An 18,920-nucleotide genomic window follows, 5' to 3' on the forward strand; every position below is an offset into this window, starting at 1 on the left:
TATTTCCCCTTCCTATAGAAAAAGGTGCTTTTGCTTGGCCTAATGACCATGGCCTCTTAAGAAATACTTGTAGGCTGGGCACAATGGCTCATGCCTGTAATCCCAGTACATTGGCACAGAGAACAGGGTGAAACCCACTTCAGCCCATGTTACTAGTTTCAGCTACAGGTGTGAAACAGCACTCCAAAGAAAAGCTAAACTAATAACCTTGCTGTGCAGCAGAGATTTTTGGTCATAGGACTATTCCTGCATGGGCCACAAGGCTGTGGTTTGAGGTGGAAACTCCCTGGAACATCAGCTGGAAAGTTATTTTTAGAATAAAGACAACGTTCTGCAAGCCAGCCAAGGCAATACTGGGGCCTGGAGGTAGTGAGTTTGATAAACTCATCTGTAGGAAAAAGTTCCTATCTCTGGCTTTAATTAGTGCTTACGCAGTTCTGTTTTTGTTTTTGGTGGAGATAGGGTCTTGTTACGTTGGTTCTTTGACTGGGGCTGGGTTTTCTATTGCACAGGGCAGCTTGAGAACAGACAACAATCACTACGGCTTCCTCTCAAAACCAAGTCAGGGATTAGGCTGTAAGAACAACAACATAAGGCCAGGCATGGTGGCTCACGCCTGTGATCCTAGCACTTCGTGAGGCCAAGGTGGGCAGATCACGAGGTCAGGAGTTTGAGACCAGCCTGGCCAATATGGTGAACACCTGTCTCTACTAAAAATACAAAAACTAGCTGGGTGTGGTGGCACATGCCTATAGTCCTGTGGCAGGAGAATCACTTGAACCCAGGAGGTGGAGGCTGCAGTGAGAAGATCACGCCGCTGCACTCCAGCATGGGCAACAAGAGTGAAACTCCATCTCAAAAAAAAATAAGTACTAAAGACTGGAATTTTATTAAAGCCCAAGATTGGGAACTGGTTTCCAGATAGCTTCTGGCCATGCATGCACAGGCCATGGGCAGGAGTCCTGTAAAATAACAGGACCTCTGGGGTCCAAGCTGTGACGCTTCTGGGGACATTTTAAATGGGTCTCGCTTTCTCACCCAGTCTGGAATGCAGTGGCATGATCACAGCTCACTACAGCCCATAACCCTTAGGCTTAAGCAGTTCCAACCTCAGCCTCCTGAGTAGTTGGGACTACAGGCACATGCCACCTCAGCTAATTTTATTTATTTATTTTTTAGAGACAGGGTCTCATAAGACCAGGCTGGACTCAAACTGCTGGGCTCAAGCAATCCTCGTGCTTCAGCCTCCCAAGCAGCTAGGATTACAGGCATGGGTCACCACTCCCAGCTTAAACAGCAGTTCTGTTTTTTGATAAAAATCATCATGAAAGATAATTTGGTGAATACAAAAAGAAGGAATCTGAGTCATAGTCTTACCACCTGAGATGTTGAAAACAGCTGGTTTAAGGGGAAATGGGTTCTGTAGTGTGCTGGGGCCCAAAATTCACAGCCAGAGTGATAAGGAATCAAACCAGTTTATAGGACAAAACTCCAGGACAGGCTGGGCGCAGTGGCTCACACCTGTAATCCCGGAGGCCGAGGTGGGTGGATCACCTGAGGTCTTGAGTTTGACCTCAGCCTGGCCAACATAATGAAACACTGTCTTTACTAAAAATACAAAAATTAGCTGGGCATGATAGCATGTGCCTGTAGTTCCAGCTACTCAGGAGGCTGAGGCAGGTGAATCACTTGAACCTGGGAGGCAGAGGTTGCTGTGAGCCAAGATCGTGCCACTGCACTCTAGCCTGGGCAACAAGGGCAAAACTTTGTCAAAAAAAAAAACAAAAACTCGTGGCCAGGCATGGTGGCTAACACCTGTAATCCCAACACTTCGGGAGGCTGAAGTGGGCAGATCACAAGGTCAGGAGTTTGAGACCAGCCTAACCAATATGGTGAAACCCTGTCTTTACCAAAAATTTTTAAAAAAATTAGCCGGGCGTGGTGGTGCACACCTGTAATCCCAGCTACTCAGGAGTCTGAGGCAGAAGAATTGCTTAAACCCATGAGGCACAGGTTGCAGTAAGCCAAGATCATGCCACTGCACTCCAGCCTGGGTAACAGAGTAAGACTCTGTCTAAAAAAAACAACTCCAGGACAAGCCTTCTGCCACATAGCAAGTGCTGGAGCAAAGGCTATGCTCACAATGAAAGGTACATACCCAGAGGCTGCACAAGCTCCAGACCTCTTAGATCCAGCTGTACAGGGGTTACAAGGCACCTAGTATTGAGGCACGGTTGTGTCAGGGCAGGGTGCAGTGGTAACTTGAGCTCTGGCCAAGGTTTGCCACCTGGTAACCCTTTCCCCTGGAGGTTTTGCTACTTCCCCATTCAGAATAGCCTGGCATTTCAGTTGATGCTGCATTGCTCAGTGCCTGCCACCACTCATCCGTCAGCCACATTTACTTAGGATCTAATGGGTGTCAGGTTGCATGATGGGCTCTGCACCACAAATTAAACCGAAAAAGGTCCACCCTTTTGCAGCCCTCTGATGGAGCCTGGTTGTCTGGGATGATTGAGGGCACCTGTTTTGTGTAAATCTACGTTAGTTGAAAAGCTTTCCTATCTTCCCTCCTTGGGCTTAGAGGGAAGCTAGGGCAGGAATGAAGCAGCGAGAGCCTAAGTGCCAGGTGCTCATAGACATTCATTTTTCCACTGAATCCTCCAATGAAGTTTGAAGTAAGAATCATCCCCACTTTGCAAAGCCTACAATGAGGTAAAGTAACACTCAATATGAAGGAATACCTACCAGCTCACACCTATTAGGGACAATTCAACATTCTTACTATGAGAAAGTGTCAGAAGGAATGGAAAATGCAGCCCTAAAAGGATGAGATTTTGGTGCCAACTTTCACAGCAAAGCAAGAGCTTCAGTCACCAGGCCCACACAGCTCAAGGTTGACCTCTTTACTCTTCATTGCCTCTTGTATTAGGTGAGGACCAAGGCCTGCCTTGGACCCCTAACAGCAACATTCTCCAAGGCAAATGAGGTTGAAGGGGCCACACTCAAGGATACTTTGGGTTCACTGGTTCATTAGCCTATGAGGCTGGGAAAGAAAGGACTTGGGTTAGGACTAACTGGTTTATATTCTGAAGAGGCGTCCCTGTCTGACACAATGTCAAGGAAAAAAGCTCTTGCTCAGACACCCACGTCTAGTTTAAGCAAGAATAGGGGCTAAATAGTGTCAATGTCACTCAATATTTTTTCCTCTCCCCACCTTTCTTTTTTGAGACAAAGTCTCACTCATTGGCCAGGCTGGCGTGCAGCAGCTCTGTCATGGCTCACTGCTATCTCAACCTCCTGGCCTCAAGCAATCCTCCCACCTCAGCCCAAGTAGCTGGAATTACATACAGGTGTGCACCACCATGCCTTTTTTTTAAAAACTGTTTACAAAACAATTTTTAAAATTGTAGAGATAGGGTCTTACTTTGTTACCTAGGCTGGTCTTGAACTCCTGGCCTCAAATGATCCTCCCACCTCAGCCTCCCAAAGTGCTGGGGTTACAGGCATGGGGCCCCTGCAGCCTCAATTTTTATTTTCTGTTCTTTGATTTCCAAGGAAATCTGTTCAGATAATAGTCTTTTTTTTTTTTTTTTTTGGTGATACAGAGTCTCGCTCTGGTGCCCAGGCTAGAGTGCAATGGTACAATCTTGGCCCATCACAACCTCCACCTCCCGGGTTCAAGTGATTCTCCTGCCTCAGCCTCCTGAGTAGCTGGGATTACAGGCGTGCGCCACTGCACCCAGCTAATTTTTATATTTTTAATAGAGATGGGGTTTCACCATGTTGGTCAGGCTGGTCTCGAACTCCTGACCTTGTGATCCACCCGCCTCAGACTCCCAAAGTGCTTGGATTACAGGAGTGAGCCACCATGCCTGGCCTCAGATGGTAGTCTTTTTACCCCACCTCCTCATTTGGTCCAGTGTGTGTTGATGAGCAGTGCTTCAGGCCCACATTCATCACTGACAGGACCACATGCAGAGGACTCTGACCCTATTGCAGTCATTGTGAAAACCTTCCAAACCAAAATGAGAAGGGTAGCCAACACCACCACCGCCTAGCCCTAGGAGGCCCAACTTTAGAAAAGGCAAAGTGAACTGTGCACACATGCATCTGTAATCCCAGCTACTCCAGAGGCTGAGGTAGGAAGATGGCTTGAGGCCCAGAGATCAAGGCTGTAATCTACTCTGACTGCACCTATGAACAGCCACTGTACTCTAACCTGGGCAACATAGAAAGGCCTTGTCTCTAAATTAAAAAAAAAAACAAAAAACAGGCAGAGTGAACTTTGGGGAAGGAACAATCTTGCCTGGCTTTTCATTGCACACACACACACACACACACACACACACACACACACACAGATACACATACCCAATGACAGTAGAGATGTTTTTCATGTGTGCACTCAATATTTGTTGAAGTTTCCATATGACCAAGAGTCTTTAATAAGTTCTAAAACTCTTGCCTCTGAAGATCTGTGTTTACTCTTATTCCTACAGAAAGGCATCCCTAAACTAGTCAAGAATAACAGCCACAACTAGAAGTTATAGGGCACACAGGTCTCAGAGACCAGAAGCTGACAGTCTCCTTCCAGACATAAGGGGATACCAGCAGAGATTCTTTAGAACTGGAGAACTAGGAAACACCAAATTATCCGACATTTGGGGTAACACAATTCTCATATTTTAGATGAGATATTTAATTACAGACTGCAAAGCATCAGAGGATGGGCAGTGACAATTAACGTGATTCTTCTTAGTGTCTATACTGATCAGGCCACTGATCCAAATGGATCCTGAGTTCAGACAGAATCCTTACCTCTGATAAGGCAGAGGATTGATCAGGTGGTCCACAGACTCTAAGGAATCGTTCAGAAAGCAGTTTTCTAGGTGTACTTTGGATTAAAAAAAAAAGTTCTCGTATTTACTACTTGTCCCTTCCTATGATCTCACTCTATCTCACTCCAAGTCTTCAGTAAGACTGTATATGAACTTCTATGTGATATGAGGTCCTGTTTCAAGGCTAACAGTGGGCCATTTTACCTATACCACAAGTATTGCTGAAATGTAGACATTTAGATTTCTTTGCCACTTTCTATTCCAGAAATACATAAAGGATGAAATTCTAAAATACTGGTTAATTTTAAATGTGAGATAGCCACAGAGGTTGTAAAAGACAGGAAGAAAAACAGGCAGTTTAACTGAAGAAACCATGAGAGAAAACTTATTAGAAAATTGAAATAAAACTTGATTGTAATTAACTAGAGAGGTCTTCAAAAACAAACTAAAGGAGTCCAGGCTTAGTAGCTCCTTATTAGCCCTTCGGGAGGCTGAGGCAGAAGGATAGCTTGAGGCCAGGAGTTTGAGGCTGCAGTGAGCTATGATTGCGCCACTGCACTCCAGCCTGGGTGACAGAGTGAGAGACCCTAGCTCTGAAAAAAAAACAAAAATAAATAAAAGTGATTGAGGGGAAATCACTCCACAATTTAAACTTGCTTTATGCAATGGGTGCATTACTGAAAAACTATTATAATTTTTTTTTTTTTTTTTTGAGACAGTTTCACTCTTGTTACCCAGGCTGGAGTGCAATGGCGCGATCTCGGCTCACTGCAACCTCCGCCTCCTGGGTTCAAGCAATTCTCCTGCCTCAACCTCCTGAGTAGCTGGGATTACAGGCACACAACACCATGCCCAGATAATTTTTTGTATTTTTAGTAGAGACAGGGTTTCACCATGTTGACCAGGACGGTCTCAATCTCTTGACCTCGTGATCCACCCGCCTCGGCCTCCCAAAGTGCTGGGATTACAGCCACGAGCCACCGCGCCCAGCCTGGCTATTATTATTTTATCAGGGCATTGTATCATTTAAAGAATTGGAATTCATGAGAAACCTATGAAAAATGCATTTTCTTCTTTTTTTCATAGCTTCCTACTCAGACTGTAGGAAAATGCATTTTCAAAGTGAATAGTCACACTGACTTTTACCCATTTTGTAATTTGATTTTTTTTTTTTTTTTTTTTGAGATGGAGTCTTGCCCTTGTCACCCAGGCTGGAGTGCAATGGTACAATCTCAGCTCATTGCAACCTCTGCCTCCTGGGTTCAAGTGATTCTCCTGTCTCAGCATCCCGAGTAACTGGGATTACAGGCGCCCGCCACCACGCCTGGCTAATTTTTGTATTTTCAGTAGAGACAGGGTTTTGCCACATTGGTCAGGTTGGTCTCGAACTCCTGACCTCATGATCTACTCGCTTCAGATTCCCAAAGTGCTGGGATTACAGGTGGCAGCCACCGTGCCTGGCCATGATTTAATTTTTTTAGGCCTCCCAAATTTGTACAAATAATCAGAATAGAAAAAAAGGCCGGGAGCGGTGGCTCATGCTTGTAATCCCAGCACTTTGGGAGGCTGAGGCGGGTGAATCACAAGGTCAGGAGTTCAAGACCAGCCTGGCTAACATGGTTCTGAAACCCTGTCTCTACTAAAAAATACAGAAAAGTAGCTAGGCATAATGGCGGGCACCTGTAGTCCCAGCTACTTGTGAGGCTCAGGCAGGAGAATCGCTTGAACCTGGGAGGTGGAGGTTGCAGTGAGCCAGGATTGCATCACTGCACTCCAGCCTGGGTGACAGAGTAAGACTCCGTCTGAAAAAAAAAAAAAAAATCTAGGCTACATTTGAGGAAAAGAAGAGGCTCACAAGCATTGTGCTTGGCCCTCTAACATTTACTGCCTAATCCTTGCCCTGGCTCTCTGTGGTAGGTGTTTCTGTGATCTCCCTTTCCAGGTAAGGATCAGGAGAGAATTGGCTTATCTTCAGATTATAGATCCTAGATCCTGACTTCTTCACTCAGTCCACCCTTCATGGTCACAAGGGACACTGCAGCTAGAAGCCTCACAAAGATGTGGCCCATCCAAGCTGTGTTGCCTGGCCTTCATCTCAAGCAGTGGGCAAGAGTCCTGTCCCATTTCTCTGTCCCCAGACACCATGCGTCTCCAACAATCTCTCCTTTTCAGCACCTCTGGTTGTTAATTACCTGCATTCACCAGTAGATTAAGGCAGGGTCCAATGTCTTTATTTGCCACTATCACTAGTACCAACCACAGTGCCTACCACTGTTGAGTGACCCCGCCTGTGATAAACTTACACTACTGCCCCCCAAATGAAGCCCCTTTCCCAGTATTTATGCCTAGACCTATCTACTTAATGGCAGGGGCTAAACAAGAAAGAGGAGAAGAGAGGGAGTACAGAACAGACACTTAGTTGAGGAACATTAACACCAAAATTTCAGAGCAAAGCAGGACTGCAACAAGTTTGGTTTTCTTCCTTTTTCTTTTTGTTTTTTCTGAGAATTCTCACTCTTGTTGCCCAGGCTGGAGTGCCATGGTGTGATCTCAGCTCACTGCAACCTCCCCCTCCCTGGTTCAAATGATTCTCCTGCCTCAGCCTCCCAAGTAGCTGGGCTTACAGGCACCTGTCACCACACCTGGCTAATTTTTATATTTTTACTAGAAACAGGATTTCACCATGTTGGCCAGGCTGGCCTCAAACTCCTATCCTCAGGTGATCCACCTGCCTCAGCCTCCCAAAGTGCTGGGATTACAGGCGTGAGCCACCATGCCCAGCCTGCAACAAGTATTTCTTAAGAGGAGTGCAAGGTGGTTCCTCAAGTCTAAGAGACCCAAGCCTCAGGCTTCCTTCAGAATAGCAGCCTGGGAGACAGAGAATTTACAAATCAACTGGCTGACAGGACAAAACCCTGGACTCCTGTGTCAATGCATTTTAAACTAAGGCCAGATGCTTTTTGGTAGGCTGTCTCTTTCCATGAGCTGGTGGGTACTTCAAATCTATAATTTGATTCTTATTTCTTAAAAAAAGGTAAGTATATATGGTAGTTGGGTATAGGTATGGTATAAATTTCAGGTGAAAATAAGGAATTAAAGGATCTGATTTGCCTTGGTGGGGGAAGAAAAAGGCCATAAAACAGAATCACACTTAAAGGTACATTGTTGAAAAATCCAAACTATAAAATTCATTGCCTGCCATTATTACAGCAGCCACAAAAAGGCATTTTATTACCTTTCTTTCTTTGAGACAATGTTTCACTTTTGTCGCCCAGAATGGAGTGCAATGGTGCGATCTTGGCTCACTGCAACCTCCGCCTCCCAGGTTCAAGCAATTCTTCTGCCTCAGCCTCCCAGGTAGCTGGGACTGCAGACGGCTGCCACGAGCCCCAGCTAATTTTTTTTTTTTTTTTGTATTTTTAGTAGAGATGGGGTTTTACCATGTTGGCCAGGCTGGCTGTCAGTTTACCTCAAACTCCTGACTTCAAGTGATCTGCCTACCTCAGCCTCCCAAAGTGCTGGGATTATTACAAGCGTAAGCCACTGCATCCAGCCCCAAAAGGCATTTTAAACAAAAATTCTGACATTTAAAAATTTAAAACATATCACACCACTGCACTCCAGCCTGGGTGACAGAGCAAGACTCCATCCCCCCCCCAAAAAAAAGAAAATGAAAAAAACTGAAAATAGGAGCCCAGGAGTTCATGGCTGCAATGAGCCAATACTGCACCTTTGTATTTCTGCCAGGGCAACAGAGTGAGACCTTGTCGGTAAGAAAAAAAAAAACTGGAAATAGAAAAGAGGGCTTTTACAATGTTGATGAACTCATCTTAGAGTGCATGATTTATAAATACATAAATATTCATGCATACTTTTACAGTGATAAGTACTGGAAAAATGAGAATGTTAAAAAAGCCAATCTAGACAGAGTCCTTCTCATTCCACCTCCCTCTTTATGTTGGTAATACCAGGAGTCTTAAGAGAGCTGCTGTGGTCTATGTCACATTCATCCCAGCCTCCTTTCTAATCCTGTAGCTGATGATGGAAATGTGATAAATCTTCTGGCTTAGCTTTGATGCTGGGAAAAAAAGAAAAGAGGTTATATAACCATGTAGTCCAGTGAATCAAATTCATCTTCATAAATTAAAATATGGCAGTGATGTAACATTTATGTACTATCCAGACAGTAAGTATACTCAGAAATTATTAATATTTTACAACATAGAGAAAATTCAGCAAAACATTGACCACACCATCCATTTGGAAGCCAGAACTTGATTTTCCTGTCTTGTCACTTGCAATCTATAAATGTTCACAATTTAAAGTGATAATGGAAATGCTTAAAATACAACTTTTCCTGGCATGCTTTGCAGTGAAAGATTCTAAAAGCAGAGTCACACAAACACTTATTGTTCTAAATTAAAAGCAGTCAGATTCAGGTAGTAATTCACAACGTTTCACATTGAGTCAGGATATTTAGATGTGAAGGTTATATATTTCTGGATTTCACACTATTAGAAACTGTAAAAGCATGTCTTCAAATAGTGGTGAAATGAAGCAGAGCTATTCTTTCTGGGTACTCTCTAGCACCTTTGGTAAATTTAAACTTGGCTTTAGACAACTTTTAAGCAGGGTGTGAAGAAATCACTTTGGCTGTCACCTTGTATTGAATGAATTTCCTTAACATTTAGCAATGCAAGTGAATCAATCTGAGAGTCTTTTTAGTAATCAGAGATTTCAAGGTATGACCTATTTCCTAGTTAGACCAGTCTTTTTTTTTTTCTTTTTTGAGATGGAGTCTCACTCTGTCACCCAGGCTAGAGTGCAGTGGAGCGATCTTGGCTCACTGCAACCTCTGCTGCCCAGGTTCAACTGATTTTCCTGCCTCAGCCCCCCAAGTAGCTGGGATTACAGGACGCTGCCACTGTCCTCAGCTAATTTTTGTAGTTTTTAGTAGAGATGGAGTTTCACCATCTTGGCCAGGCTGGTCTTGAACTCCTGACCTCACAATTTCATCCACCTCGGCCTCCCAAGGTGTTGGTATTACAGGTGTGGGCCACCACGCCTGGCCCCAGTCTTTTTGAGATGAAAAAACAAAATTCCTCAGCAAAAGCAAATTATAAGACTTTCTCCATTTAGGAGAATGCAGTATTACCTCAGGAAACCATTTTAAGTCCAAAGAGAAAAAAATCCCCTAAGCAATCTCTTAAATGATAGGATCGACCAAGGCTATGGCAGCTGTGTGCTGGTCTGGGCTGCTGCCGCTGGTCTAGGCTGCTGTGATACCGTCTTTTCTACAGCTGTTTGCAGGTGATCCACTACCGACTCACGAGCTCCAGACAAGACTGGTCTGCGGGATCAGACACACCTTTTCTGGCTTTTATTTCTAGTGGATAAAGAGTAAAAGACAAGTAGCTCCAATAAGTGTTTATCTTGGGGTACAACAAAACCTCTGATTTAACTAATCTGACAGGCTGATTTTTTTTTTTAACTTTTGAGACGGGGTCTCACTTTGTTACCCAAGCTGGAGTGCAGTGGTGCAATCATGGCTCACTGAAGCCTCAACTTAAGTGATCCTCCCACCTCAGCCTCCAGTAGCTAGGACCACAGGCATGTGCCACCATGCCCAGCTAGCTTTTTGTGGAGACAAAGTCTCACTATGCTGCCCAGATTGGTCTGGAATTCCTGGACTCAAGCAATCCTCCCATCTCCGCTTCCCAAAGTGCTGGGATTACAGGTGGAGTCACAGGGCCAGGCTGATTTTTTTAATACTCACCAACATTTGCACCATCTTAGAATCACAGTCACAGGTGCTTCCACCAAGGCAGCAGCAGTTCTAGTACCTCAGAGCTTACCAAGATGACACAATGCATAAAAGATAACTTCTTGAAATGCAGGCACACTTGTTTTTCTAACTTTTCCTTCAAATTTCTTTGTGTGTGTGTGTGTGTGTGTGTGTGTGTGTGTGTGTGTGTGTGAGAGAGAGAGAGAGAGAGAGAGAGAGAGAAAGAGAGAGACAGAGTCTTACTCTGTTGCCCAGGCTGGAGCACACTGGTGTTATCTCAGCTCACTGCAACCTCCTCCTTCCAGGCTCAAGCTATTCTCCTGCCTCAGCCTCAAGAGTAGCAGGAACTACAGGCACATATCACCACACCCACCTAATTTTTGTGTTTTTAGTAGACAAGGTTTTGCCATTTAGCCAGGCTGGTCTTGAACTCCTAGCCTCAAGTGATCCTCCCACCTCAGCCTTACAAAGTGCTGGGATTACAGGCATGAGCCACTGCACCTGGCCTTTCAAATTTCAGTCACTTTTCATACTGCCATTTTCCCTCTTGGGATAAAAATGTTCTCAGAAAAAAATGGACCAAGTAATTATGTTGACAGCTTCTTTCTTTGAGTCAATAATGATAGTTTCCTAGTCAATCACTCCTCTTTCTTCTTGGTTAAGACATTCCTTGGAAATATTAACTCTGACAATCATAGCAATGACACTCTTCCTGAGTCAGCTGCTGCTCTTTGTTAATTATCGCTCATTAATAGGTAAGCTGAGCAACCACAAAGGCTGCTAGCAGGAGCCTAGGATGGTGGTTAATCAAGTTTGTTTACTAAATATATGTGTGTTTGAATCCCCCTCTTTCACAAGAAAAAAAAATCATATACTGCAACTGTCCAACAAATCCCACCTGTCAGAAACCAATGCTCATTTCTTTTCTCAGACTTACAAAAAGAGCTGGACAGATTGCAGAGATGTACTTGCCTCAAAGCTGCAGAATAGCCATAAAGTATTTTTAAAATCTTAAAGAGCGGCTGGGCACAGTGGCTCACACCTGTAATCCCAGCGCTTTGGGAGGCTGAAAGTGGGCAGATCACCTGAAGTCAGGAGTTCGAGACCAGTCTGACCAAAATGGTGAACCCCATCTCTACTAAAAATACAAAATTAGCTGGGCATGGTGGCACATGCCTGTAATAACAGCTACTTGGAGGCTGAGGCAGGAGAATCACTTGACCCCAGGAGGTGGAGGTTGTGATGAGCCAAGATCACACCATTGCCCTGCAGCCTAGGCAACAAGAGCAAAACTCTATCTCAAAAAAAAAGAATCTCCAAGTCATCATTGCTGTCTGTCCTGAGATACCAATGCCAGGCGATTTATTTCCATTTGGTAGCTAGCTTTAAAACCCAACTAAACTTTAATTTTAGAGCTAAAGCTCAATTCTGGGCAGAGCAACAACAGATGTTTTCAGGTGTATGGCTTGACATCAGGAGTCTGTCTATGGGCTGGCAATGTTGCCTAATGTTTATCAACCTCCTCTATCGTGTGCAAAAACTGCAGGCAAAGGACAAAACTGTTGCAAAGTCCTCAGGGCTGTCTTTCCAGTGGCCTTCAACGGAAAGAAGACAGCCTTCAATACCACACAAATTGGTCATGGTACATAGCTCAGATGACTTGTTCTCAGAATTGACTTACCTAGAAGAGTCTTAAAAGACTCACCATGGCACAGTAACTCATGCCTGTAATCCCAGCACTTTGGGAGGCCAGGCAGGTAGATCATTTGAGCCCAGGAGTTTGAGACCAGCCTGGGGAACATGGTAAAATACGTTCTCTACAATAATTAGCCAAGCATGGTGGCACAGGCCTGTAGTCCCAGCTACTAGGGAGGCTGAGGTACAAGGATCACTTGAGCCTGGGAGGTCATGGCTGCAGTTAGCCTGTCTCAAAACAAAACTGGCAAAACTCTATGCACCCTCTAAGTATCTCACTTTTCAGGATCAGCCAAATTTCACTTACAGTGGCATCAACAGACTAAAATTAAACCTGGTTACTTAAAAAAACATATGTTTCATTTGAAGGAAGTTGCAACACACTTCAAATATGCTGTAGAAGTATGGCCTCTATATACGGTTCTTCCATGTAGCTAACTGCTAATGATGAGTAACATGGCGGCACTGATTTCAAGATGGTAATTTCATGCCCAAGGACTTTTCTCTGCAGGCTCACACTGTGCAATGACAGTGTCAAAAATGAACATCCCAGAGCAGGAGCTGTGTACATTTTTGAGATATAAGACCCCTCTAGGATATTTTAGAAAGACCCTTCCACACACACACACTCTTCACACTGGTCTACAATAATATTTGGGACATGCCAAACCTCCTTAGTCTCCTATTGGGGTCTACAGACCAAATGTCATTAAGTGTTCTCATCTCTTATACCCAGCATGACTGGAAAGAGTTCAGCTGCCTGGGGTGAAACAGAAAACATACAAGACAGAGAAGGACAATGTAGAACCGATGTAGAAAACCCCTTAGGAACAAAAAGCAAGTAAAGAATCTACGAACAGGCCAGGCGCCATGGCTCATGACTGTAATCCCAGCACTTTGGGAGGCTGAGGTGGGTGGATCACGAGGTCAAGAGATCGAGACCATCCTGGTCAACATGGTGAAACCCCGTCTCTACTAAAAATACAAAAAATTAGCTGGGCATGGTGGCGCATGCCTGTAATCGCAGCTACTCAGGAGGCTCAGGCAGGAGAATTGCCTGAACCCAGGAGGCGGAGGTTGCAGTGAGCTGAGATCGCACCATTGCACTCCAGCCTGGGTAACAAGAGTGAAACTCCATCTCAAAAAAAAAAGAATCTACCAACAGCAGTTAAAAAATAAAGGCTCGGCTGGGTGCAGTGGCTCACGCCTGTAATCCTAGCAATTTGGGAGGCTGAGGTGGGTAGATTACTTGAGGACAGGAGTTCAAGACCAGCTGGAAAACATGGCAAAACCCTGTCTCTACTAAAAATACAAAAATTAGCTGTGTGTGGTGGTATACAGCTGTAATCCCAGCTACTAAGAAGGCTGAGACAGGAGAATCGCTTGAACCTGGGAGGCAGAGGGAGCAGTGAGCTGAGATCGTGCCATTGTACTCCAGCCTAGGCGACAAAGTGAGACTTTTCTAAAAAATAAACTAAAAATAAAGACTTACCCCATTCCCTGCTTACCTCTGCTCCTGCTCCAGCTCCATGAGGTATACTTCAGTAGCCTGAAACTATCTAGCCTCTCCCTGGCTGGGCCCCAAGAACCTCACTAGGACACCCAAGGACTGCCCAGTTATTTTTTTAAGTATTACATGAGAAGATCCAAAAAGCCACAAACTCCCAATTCACATTGCTCCCTGGCCAAAAGCAGTAACCCTACTTTACTCATTTTTCAGGAGTACTGTGTTAACAGCTGATTTTGAAAACATAATAGCATCTCGAAAACCAACCTGAAGCTTTTCCCCAGGTTCAGATTAAAACTAGAAGAATACTTTTTTTAAGAAGAACGAACCAATAGACTGGATTGGAAAAATGTGGCACATATACACCATGGAATATTTTGCAGCAATCAGAAATGATGAGTTCGTGTCGTTTGTAGGGACATGGATGAATCTGGAGAACATCATCCTCAGCAAACTGACACAAGAACAGAAAATGAAACACCGCATATTCTCACTCATAGGTGGGTGATGAAAAATGAGAACACATGGACACAGAAAGGGGAGTACTAAACACTGGGGTCTATTGGGGGGAAAAGGGGAGGGCCAGTGGGAGGGGGAGGTGGGGAGGGATAGCCTGGGGAGAAATGCCAAATGTGGGTGAAGGGGAGAAGAAAAGCAAAGCACACTGCCATGTGTGTACCTACGCAACTGTCTTGCATGCTCTGCTCATGTACCCCAAAACCTATAATCCAATAAAAAATTAAAAAAAAAAAAAAAAGAACAAACCATCCTGAAAATCAAGTGGGATGTGCTATTTGGGGCTGAAATAATTTCCGAGCTACTGAGGATTTGACAGAAGACCTCTATATGTGCCCCACCTCCCAAGACAAGACCTAAATGTGGAGAGAGGAGCTTACCTATGTTTCTAAGGGCAGAACTGAAAAGGGGCCAGCAGCTTTTTACTCTATTGCTTCAGTCGATTTTCTCAGTAGTTTCTGAGTACCTTCTCTGGGATGTAACTATACTAGGTTTGGGTGTTCTAAAGACTAAATAAAACTTTAGACACCATCTCGTCCCTCAAGGTCACAACTGCTTTAAAAGAAGCCTGAATAAAATGCCAAAGGAACTCTGGAAGATAAGTGAGCAATTAATTCTGCTGTCTGAGCAGACAAATGTGAAATAAGCACGTATTGGGGGTGATTCTGAAAAGTATTAATAGCTGGGATGCCCAGTCCCATACTAAGAGGTTCTTTGTGCCACAGTCTCTATAGCCCCAGCTCCAGGGTCCAGATTCAAGACTCCAGGCAAGACTCACTGTAAAAAGCCCATCACCTGAGATCAGACCCCACAGGATAGAGAATAGCTATGGTATCGACATTGCTCCACCCACATTCCTATCAGCAAATCAGAGAAGCCAAACAAGTCAGCTCAACACTCACACCTGGGTAAGGATGAGTTAGTCACTCTATTACCAACAAGATTTTTTAACAAGATACTTCGGTATTCTAGCCAACATTTTTTTAAACATCAAGCAAAAATCTCAAAATAATGTTCCTAAACAACTGGAAGAGGCTAAGTGTATGTGTTACCTCATCAACGATGTATAATTTATCACCATGAGTTGTTAACTAATTATGAAAAGGCTTATACCAATTATGGGGAAATAAAAATGAAAGGGTATAGGTCTTTGGGGTAGTAAACAAGATCATTCAAAAACAATATACTCTAATATAGTATCATCAAAGCAGGGACTGTTAACTCTACACCATTTCATCATATGCACTTGGAAATCCGATTTACCTTTTTCATTAATTCACTTCTGGTAGTAAATTGTGGCAGGTCTTCCACTTCAATCCCATCAGCCATTTCCATCACCTTGTCTAAAAGGTCTTTATTGTAACTGCACAATAAAAAGTAGTAAGGTAAAAACCTTGGAAGAATTGTCACTGTGGATTAACAAGAAACTGCAGGTTGCTCAACCACAGAATCAACTTTCGGAGAACTGATCTGATAGTGCAGGGCAAACCTATACATGTTCAGCACAAGGTTAGTGAACATTTCTTTTGGGCTTTGTTTTTTTGAGATGGAGGCTTGCTCTGTTACCCACGCTGGTGTGCAGTGGTGCAATCTCAACTCATTACAGCCTCTGCCTCCCAGGTTCAAGCAATTCTCCTGCTTCAGCCTCCTGAGTAGCTGGGATTGCAGGCACCTGCCAACATGCCTAGCTAATTTTTGTATTTTTAGTAGAGACTGGGTTTCACCATGTTGGCCAGGCTGGACTCCTGACCTCAAGTGATCCTCCCTCCTCGGCTTCCCAAAGTGCTGGAATTACAGGTGTGAGCCACCACACCTGGCCCTGTGAACACTTCTTGCTTGTAGATACAGAAGTGGACTTTAGGAATGCCAGTAGAGCAGATGTTTCAAGATATACAAGAACAGAGGCGCTGTACATCCAGCAATACATATTGTCAGATAAGCCAAACAAGTCAGCTCAACACTCACACCTGGGTAAGGATGAGTTAGTCACTCTATTACCAACAAGGGCAAAAGTATTTTTATTTTTTAAATACATGGAATGTTAGTCTAACAAATCATTATTTATTTGCCCAATTCTCTGACATTTGCCTAACCATAGATCCTGTAAACCAGGATTTCCAAGGAGAACCTAGAAGGCAGGAAAAAAGGATGATTACCTCTGGCATTGCTTCTCTACATACTGTTCTAATAAACCCCAACATGTAAAGAAAGACCAAGTGGCTTAGTCCTGGAGGGGCCAAGTGATCAGAGTCAGGCAGCGGTAATAGGTATAGAAACCAAGATCAAGAGCCAAGTCACCCTATTTTCCTAACACAATTTCAGGAAAAATGAAGCTAATAGAGAGCCTCAAGATTTGCCACCTTCTTCATGGAGGGGTGAAGGGAATGCCTTATTAGGCACTTCAAAAGTGGGCCTCTGTCCTTTTGGTGCAGCAGACAGGATGCAATGGGCTTTAGGACCTTGCCAAAAAGGCACCGGCTATTTTCATAAGAGGGAAAGCAGAGAGGTGAAGCTGGTTCTTACTTAGGGCCCAGTGGGCTGTGGAACGAGGAGAAAAAGCCACAGGATACAGATTACATCCTGTCCTTAGTGGTTAAAATCCACCAATCTTGCCAGAAACTGCATGACCCCAGGTATATCAGTTCCCTCCCTAAGCTTTTTCACCTGTAAAATGGGAATCTCCGTTTTTGTCTCTGCACATTAGCCATGTGAATGACAGGAGCTAACGGACTTGGAACGCACCCTGCAAAGGTGATGGTTTGAGCTAATAATAGTAGTCATACAAATAACAATAGCAACTTTTTAGCTCGCCATGTATTTAGCTCTTCACCCTTTATTACAGTCATCATAACTACCCATTTACCAAGAGAGAAAACTGAGGATCAAGGATAAGGATCTTTCCAAGGTGCCTCCTAGGTGGGAATCAGCCTTCGGGCCGGCCAATAAGAATAGAGGTTGGGCGCGGGTTCAGTCTGGGGCAGAGATTCCGGTCACGGGTGAGCCCTGGAAGAGGGCTTGAGGATCGGAAGACAGGGAACAGGATCAGCCGGCCGGCAGGGGTCCGCACCTGCAGCCCAGGAAGAGGTGGTTGGCCCAAACCATGGAGAGGGACAGCAGCTGGTCCAGGCGGCCACCGCCGTCAGGCGGGTCGCGGTAGTCGGGCAGGTGGCGCAGGATGAATTCCATGCGGGCCTTCCATTGCTTCTCGCTCTCTGAGTAGGAGCGGAACTGCTCCGCGAAGTCGGCCGCCTGCCGCACCCCCGAGACCAGCTCCTCCACTGCGGCGGCCGCCTCGCCACCGACCATGGTGCCAGCCACAGCCCAGGACCGGATAGCCCGCCGCCTTCCCGACGAGCACTGCGCCACCGCCTGCCGGCCAGAAGGGCCCTGTCAGCGCACGACTGCTACAGAAGACCAACCTGGAGCGCCCTCGCCCGGAGCGGCGGCTTATGGGGGCACAGAGTGGCTCCTGGCTCATCAGATTACCGCAGCCCGTGGCGCCTGCCCTGGGTCTACCCAAGGCTGCAAGGGCCCTTCGCGGTCGACCCTGCGGGGAACCGGGTGTGGGGGGGTCCCTAAGCACAGAGTCTGGGTGCCCCCTTCCAGTTCGCAGCTGGATGCCAGTTAGAGCTATGCTGTGTCCTTCTTGCCCTGGGGGTTCCCCGGGCACCGCCTCATCCCGAGAGACATCGGGGGCCCCGGTCACAGCTGGATAGGATGCCCTCAGTTCTGGGGACTTACACACGGAGCTGCATTAATCGACTTCCAGGGTCTCTACACCCACCCAGGTTGGGGCCCTCTTTCCTGGAGCGAGTAATCCATCCATCTAGTGAATAACCTGCCTGGCACATTGCTAGGTACTGCAGAGGCAATGAGAGCACGCACGGGGCCCTGCTCAGATGAACTTTAGCGTCGAGTGGACAAGCAGACATTAGTGACATAATTGCTCAAGTAAATGGAGAATTTCAATGTTGACAAACAAGTATTAGTAAAGAGAAGCCCAGCGTGCTATAACCATGAATAAACAAGGGACCCAGTCTAGTCTTGGGGTCAGGGAAGTGATCCCGGAGAACTGAAGAATGAGCAGGAGTTTTCTGAGTAAAGGGGAGTCAATTAGAGCAAGAGAGAGACTGGCCTGCTAAGACACTTGCAAGATAGTGGGTAGGAGGGGTTGGGGGCCAGGGCAGGTAGAAAATGGAGAAGATAGCTTTGTGCAGTGGCAGTATCGTAGCCAATGAGGTTTATCCGAGGTGCGATTATTGCTAATTGAAAACTTTTCCCAATACCCTGTCGTGATGACTTGCAATGTAGTCGGCACTGGCAATTTTTGACAGTCTCTATGGAGACTGAATTTTAAAAAAAGAGAGCGAGAGAGAATGGAGAAGATGAGGTTGCAGAGGTCAGCAAGGCCAGTAGGCCAGGCAGATCCCAAGAATGGGGGCCCACTGAAGGTTTTCTTTTTTTTTGAGTCGGAGTTTCGCTCTTGTTACCCAGGCTGGAGTGCAATGGAGCAATCTCGGCTCACCACAACCTCCACCTCCTGGGTTCAGGCAATTCTCCTGCCTCAGCCTCCTGTATA

At 45.3% G+C, this 18,920-nt stretch overlaps 1 protein-coding gene and 1 non-coding gene across 2 annotated transcripts; one reads left to right on the forward strand and one right to left on the reverse strand.

The window, feature by feature from the left end:
- Window positions 1–8,654: 8,654 nt before the first annotated feature.
- CDKN2AIPNL (CDKN2A interacting protein N-terminal like) lies at window positions 8,655–17,697 on the reverse strand. Its single transcript, XM_002744163.7, has 3 exons — window positions 17,409–17,697; window positions 15,605–15,704; window positions 8,655–8,916 (listed from the first exon to the last, which is right to left on the reverse strand). The coding sequence occupies exons 1-3, from the start codon at window positions 17,645–17,647 to the stop codon at window positions 8,905–8,907; spliced, it is 351 nt and encodes a 116-aa protein (XP_002744209.2). The 5' UTR covers window positions 17,648–17,697; the 3' UTR covers window positions 8,655–8,904.
- An 849-nt stretch (window positions 17,698–18,546) lies between these two features.
- On the forward strand, window positions 18,547–18,687 carry LOC118151734 (U4 spliceosomal RNA). The gene has a single exon (XR_004740151.1). It is a non-coding gene; the product is annotated as a U4 spliceosomal RNA (small nuclear RNA).
- The last annotated feature ends 233 nt before the right edge of the window (window positions 18,688–18,920 follow it).

The sequence above is a fragment of the Callithrix jacchus genome, chromosome 2, assembly GCF_049354715.1.
Source record: "Callithrix jacchus isolate 240 chromosome 2, calJac240_pri, whole genome shotgun sequence".
Taxonomy (NCBI): domain Eukaryota; kingdom Metazoa; phylum Chordata; class Mammalia; order Primates; family Cebidae; genus Callithrix; species Callithrix jacchus.

Excerpts from the sequence above, each read along its gene's own strand:
- CDKN2AIPNL (XM_002744163.7), bottom strand. The coding sequence starts at position 17,647 with ATGGTCGGTGGCGAGGCGGCCGCCGCAGTGGAGGAGCTGGTCTCGGGG. Across the intron at positions 15,705-17,408 it reads CACCTCTTCCTGGGCTGCAG|TTACAATAAAGACCTTTTAG; the intron begins GTGCGGACCCCT and ends TTTATTGTGCAG.